A 3,995-nucleotide genomic window follows, 5' to 3' on the forward strand; every position below is an offset into this window, starting at 1 on the left:
TTGTATTTTGAAAGCGGTGAGTCGCCCAGCTTACAAAAAGATAAGCAGTTTGTTTAAACTTCGAAAACCGAAATTTTTGTTTTCTTCTGAACTGCAGATAACAATCTCAAATGACGATGAACATTTGAACAAGACAAAGATCGAGCAGCTTTTTTCTCTTGCTAGCTGCCAATGTTATATATTTGGTATTTGTTGATGCCGATTTTATCGCCAAGGGTTGTTACAAACAGCGTTAAGTAGCCAACGCCTTTGAGCTCACAAAGTCTCTCTAGCTTACTCAGACACTAGGTGTTCACTGATAAGTCAAGCTTAAATGTTTATGGATTAACCTAAAAAATTTCTGGTGACCAAACAACGATAAAACGTGTTTAATTTTTGAGCACATTTTTCTTTCACAGATTGCTTTTCAATGTCTAGGCACGTATTGCGAGAAGGCCATTTATTTTATATTGACTTTTTCGCCGATAAATGAGAATTGTTGTTGAAGGCTAGAAATTAACTTTTATTGTTTGAATGTTTAGTAGATTGTAGCCTAAGTGTTGAAGCTACCATAAATTTTTCTTGTGAGTTTTGAAAAGGTATGGGAAAGAAAACAGCTTTGCCGACGATCAAAATTGCTGTAGTCGGATCTTCGGGAGTTGGAAAATATTCACTAAGCCACCAATACGCAAAAGGATGGATAGAACCAAAAGATACAAACGGTAGTTTTATACCTTGTGGCAGTCGTCTGCGGCAGCATAATGGACTGTAGTGTTAAAACTGCATTCACGTTGCATCTGTAAAACGAAAACAGCAGTCTAGTGCTGAAAACATATGCATAATAGGGAGATAATTTTTACCTCGTGCATTATACCAGCAGTTATATTTAGACAAACGTGGTACGGCTCAGCTGACTCCAGTTAATCTTAACTTTACGTTGTACTTTGTTTTCAGTTAGCGCCACCGCCAACTGCCCAAGAAAAGTCGTGCAGCATGAAAATGGAAAATTTGATGTACAAGTTGTCGTGAGTAAGGATCTGGATTCTGACCAATTGTCAGAATGCGACGGCATAGTTTTGGCCTTTTCAATTAGCGATAAAACTTCACTGACCTATGTAAAGACCACCGCTTTCAAAAAGCTTCATGAAAAACTTGAAATGGCAGAGAAAAACGGAACCGATGCAACCCAACCTGATGTGAATGAAACTAAGCAACTGAACGAAATTGCCGAAACTCCAACAGGATCACCAACACATGCTGGGTTAAGCGTCCCAGTTCTGTTGATTGGAAATAAAGTTGACGAAGCAACTTTAAATAGACAGGTGGATGTAGAAACTGGTAAATCGTTGTCCCGTGATCTAAGTTGCATTGGATACTTTGAGACATCAGCTCCCTGTAACACTGAAGTACCAGCTGCTTTTGGATGCTTGGTAAATGAAATCATACGCAGAAGAAACCAATCGACAGACATAATCAAAACAAAAACAAATAACGGCTGCTGTCTCATTTCTTGAAAAAAAAATGGACGAAAAACGGTTTGAAAACGTATTTAAACTCGTGGAGACGTTAACTGTTGAAAACCATAACTCCAAGTCCACTTCACGAAAAGAAATAAATCTGTATTGCAACGCAAGATCGTTGTGCTGTGTTTGTACAACCGTGCTAACCGGAAGAACGGTACCAATCTGGCCGTATTTCGTGGTGCCATTTTCTTATTTCATCAACAGTTTCTCAGATTATGTGACTTTGTACAAATAAACGAAATGTACACACTGAAATCTGTCACAGTTTGTATGTTTGTCTTGATGCTTTGAGGTCCATAAATTTTACTATCGATAATCATAGTAGCTATTAAAAATAAACAGTTAATACTAAAAATATATTTTCGTCCAAACACACTGCTTGAAACTGTTTCTTTTACATCAATGATACGGTGATAGCTGACCGAAGAATCAATATTCAATGAAATAAAATGGCGTTATACTCCTGAGAGGCCAATAAAAAGGTAGTACAAACAGGCCATTTATTTTATAACAACCGAAAAAATAGAAACAATCTTACCCTACCTCGACTGCTTAAAAGTATAATGTAAAATATTAGAACGCAGCCTGTTATTTTATCGCCTTGTCAACCTTTAAAGCCCTTTCAAAAATGTAAGCTGTTTTTCGCTTGCGGACATAACCTGCACGAATGTTCTTAAAAGGCAATTCATGATAGTTGTCAATTTCAACCAGAACGTGCATTGTAAGTTTCTAACATTCATCAGCCATCAAGTTGATTCATGAAAGGTCGTATGAGTATGAAAAATTTTGGTTGTGGAGACTTTATGCATGGACTTCTAAATAGTAGCATCTGGACTGGAAACGCAGTGACCAACAAAAGGCCAAACAGTTGGTACAACAGTTGGCCAACAGTGGGCCAACAGGGTTAGATACTTGGCTGTTGGCCCACTGTTGGCCAACTGTTGTACCAACCGTTTGGCCTTTTGTTGGTCACTGCGTTTCCAGTCCAGATGCTACTATTTAGAAGTCCATGCTTTATGCTTCTCACACATAAAAAGCAAAAATGCACTTAATAAACCAATAGAAACTTCTACAAACTGCCCAAAATTAAACAGTAGCTTGTTTAACGATAAGCGCCTGAGGGTATAAGCATCACATAAAGGTACACATTTGTCACATTTTCATGCAACTGCCGGTTTTTTCACAAAAATGTAAACCACTCGGAGGTCAAGATACAGTGGTTCCCAAACGGGAAGGAATTTTTTCCTGGAGTGAAATTTTATAATTTTAAGAAAGGAATTTTAATTGTAAAAGCATATTTGTTTTCAAATCGACATTGGCTTTATTAATCAGTTACACCACTTTGTATTATAGGTTACAATATTGTTAAAAGTTTTGAATTTATATTGTCATATCTCGATTTATGAATAACTGTTGAAGAGTTTTGATTGCGCATCGGGAAGGGAAACTTTGTAATTTTTCTTCATCTTGTTTTTTTTTCTTTCATTTACCGCGCTGCGGTGTAAGACTGGGTCTGAAACACCCTCAGTCGTCACTCAACACGATCCAGGAGGCTATAGTGTTGGTCATCCGCTACCGCTTCTTGTCATCCTTTATGTCTGCGCTTTGCCATATAGTTTGGAGTGTATTTAAAGGTTGGGTGTCCACTGTCCACTCTAGCACCTAACTTAGTCATTCACAGCTGGCTGAGGTCACTGTTGCTATTTTATGCGGCCGGTGGGTGTTGACACCTCTCGGCGACAGCCCTTTGAAGCAGCTCTATGCGTGTTAACCCTTTGAAGTTCGGGAGGCTGTCAATTCAACTTTTTTGTATCAACAGTTGTATCTCTAAAACCACTGAGACTGCGACTACGTCTACGAGATTTCTTGACTTTTCCTAACTTTTATTCACCTCTATTGAGCTGAAATTTTGAGCGAATAAAGGTTATAAATTGAGAGATATAAGGCATTTCTCAGCAAATCCTCTGAAATATTTCATATTCGATTTACAGTATATGTTATTTTGAATTATTATATTATTTTGCATGAAAAATATACATTAAAATTGAGATTATGTAAAAAAAATTTAATCACAACATTGCAATGGATGTACTTCATTACTCTACCAAAAAACAATGTGTAAACTCACGCAATCGCAAAATAATCCAAAAGTCATAAGTCACCTCAACATTTCAACGTATATGAGCAGTTCTAAAATTCACATAGTTTTAATTTTCGGATATGCTCAGCGTGAATAATTTTACAAATAAATCCCAAATTTTGAAATGGTGCCTTAAAAAATAACAGAGATATCACTCCTAAAGCATAAGAAGAATCAACAGCCCCCCCCCCCCCCAAACTGAGCAAGACTCCAGGAGCCCAACCTTCTAAGAGTTAACACAGCGACAAACATAATGCCTGACATCTGGCATAAGCTTACTATTTATGAGAGATAGTTCCCTTGGATGCTGTTTGGGTACTAGAGCGTGTCAATACGCCGGGGGTTATGCAATA

The 3,995-nt window shown here is 37.6% G+C and overlaps 1 protein-coding gene across 1 annotated transcript; it reads left to right on the forward strand.

Moving 5' to 3' along the window:
* The first annotated feature begins 525 nt into the window (after positions 1-525).
* LOC145783483 (uncharacterized) lies at positions 526-1,792 on the forward strand. The gene is made up of 2 exons (XM_082595369.1): positions 526-701; positions 934-1,792. The coding sequence occupies exons 1-2, from the start codon at positions 581-583 to the stop codon at positions 1,491-1,493; spliced, it is 681 nt and encodes a 226-aa protein (XP_082451495.1). The 5' UTR covers positions 526-580; the 3' UTR covers positions 1,494-1,792.
* The last annotated feature ends 2,203 nt before the right edge of the window (positions 1,793-3,995 follow it).

This window comes from Aplidium turbinatum, chromosome 14 (assembly GCF_918807975.1).
Source record: "Aplidium turbinatum chromosome 14, kaAplTurb1.1, whole genome shotgun sequence".
Classification (NCBI taxonomy): Eukaryota; Metazoa; Chordata; class Ascidiacea; order Aplousobranchia; family Polyclinidae; genus Aplidium; species Aplidium turbinatum.

Coding starts and splice junctions, on each gene's coding strand:
- LOC145783483 (XM_082595369.1), top strand. CDS start 581: ATGGGAAAGAAAACAGCTTTGCCGACGATCAAAATTGCTGTAGTCGGA. Junction 702..933: donor AGAACCAAAAGATACAAACG/GTAGTTTTATAC, acceptor CTTTGTTTTCAG/TTAGCGCCACCGCCAACTGC.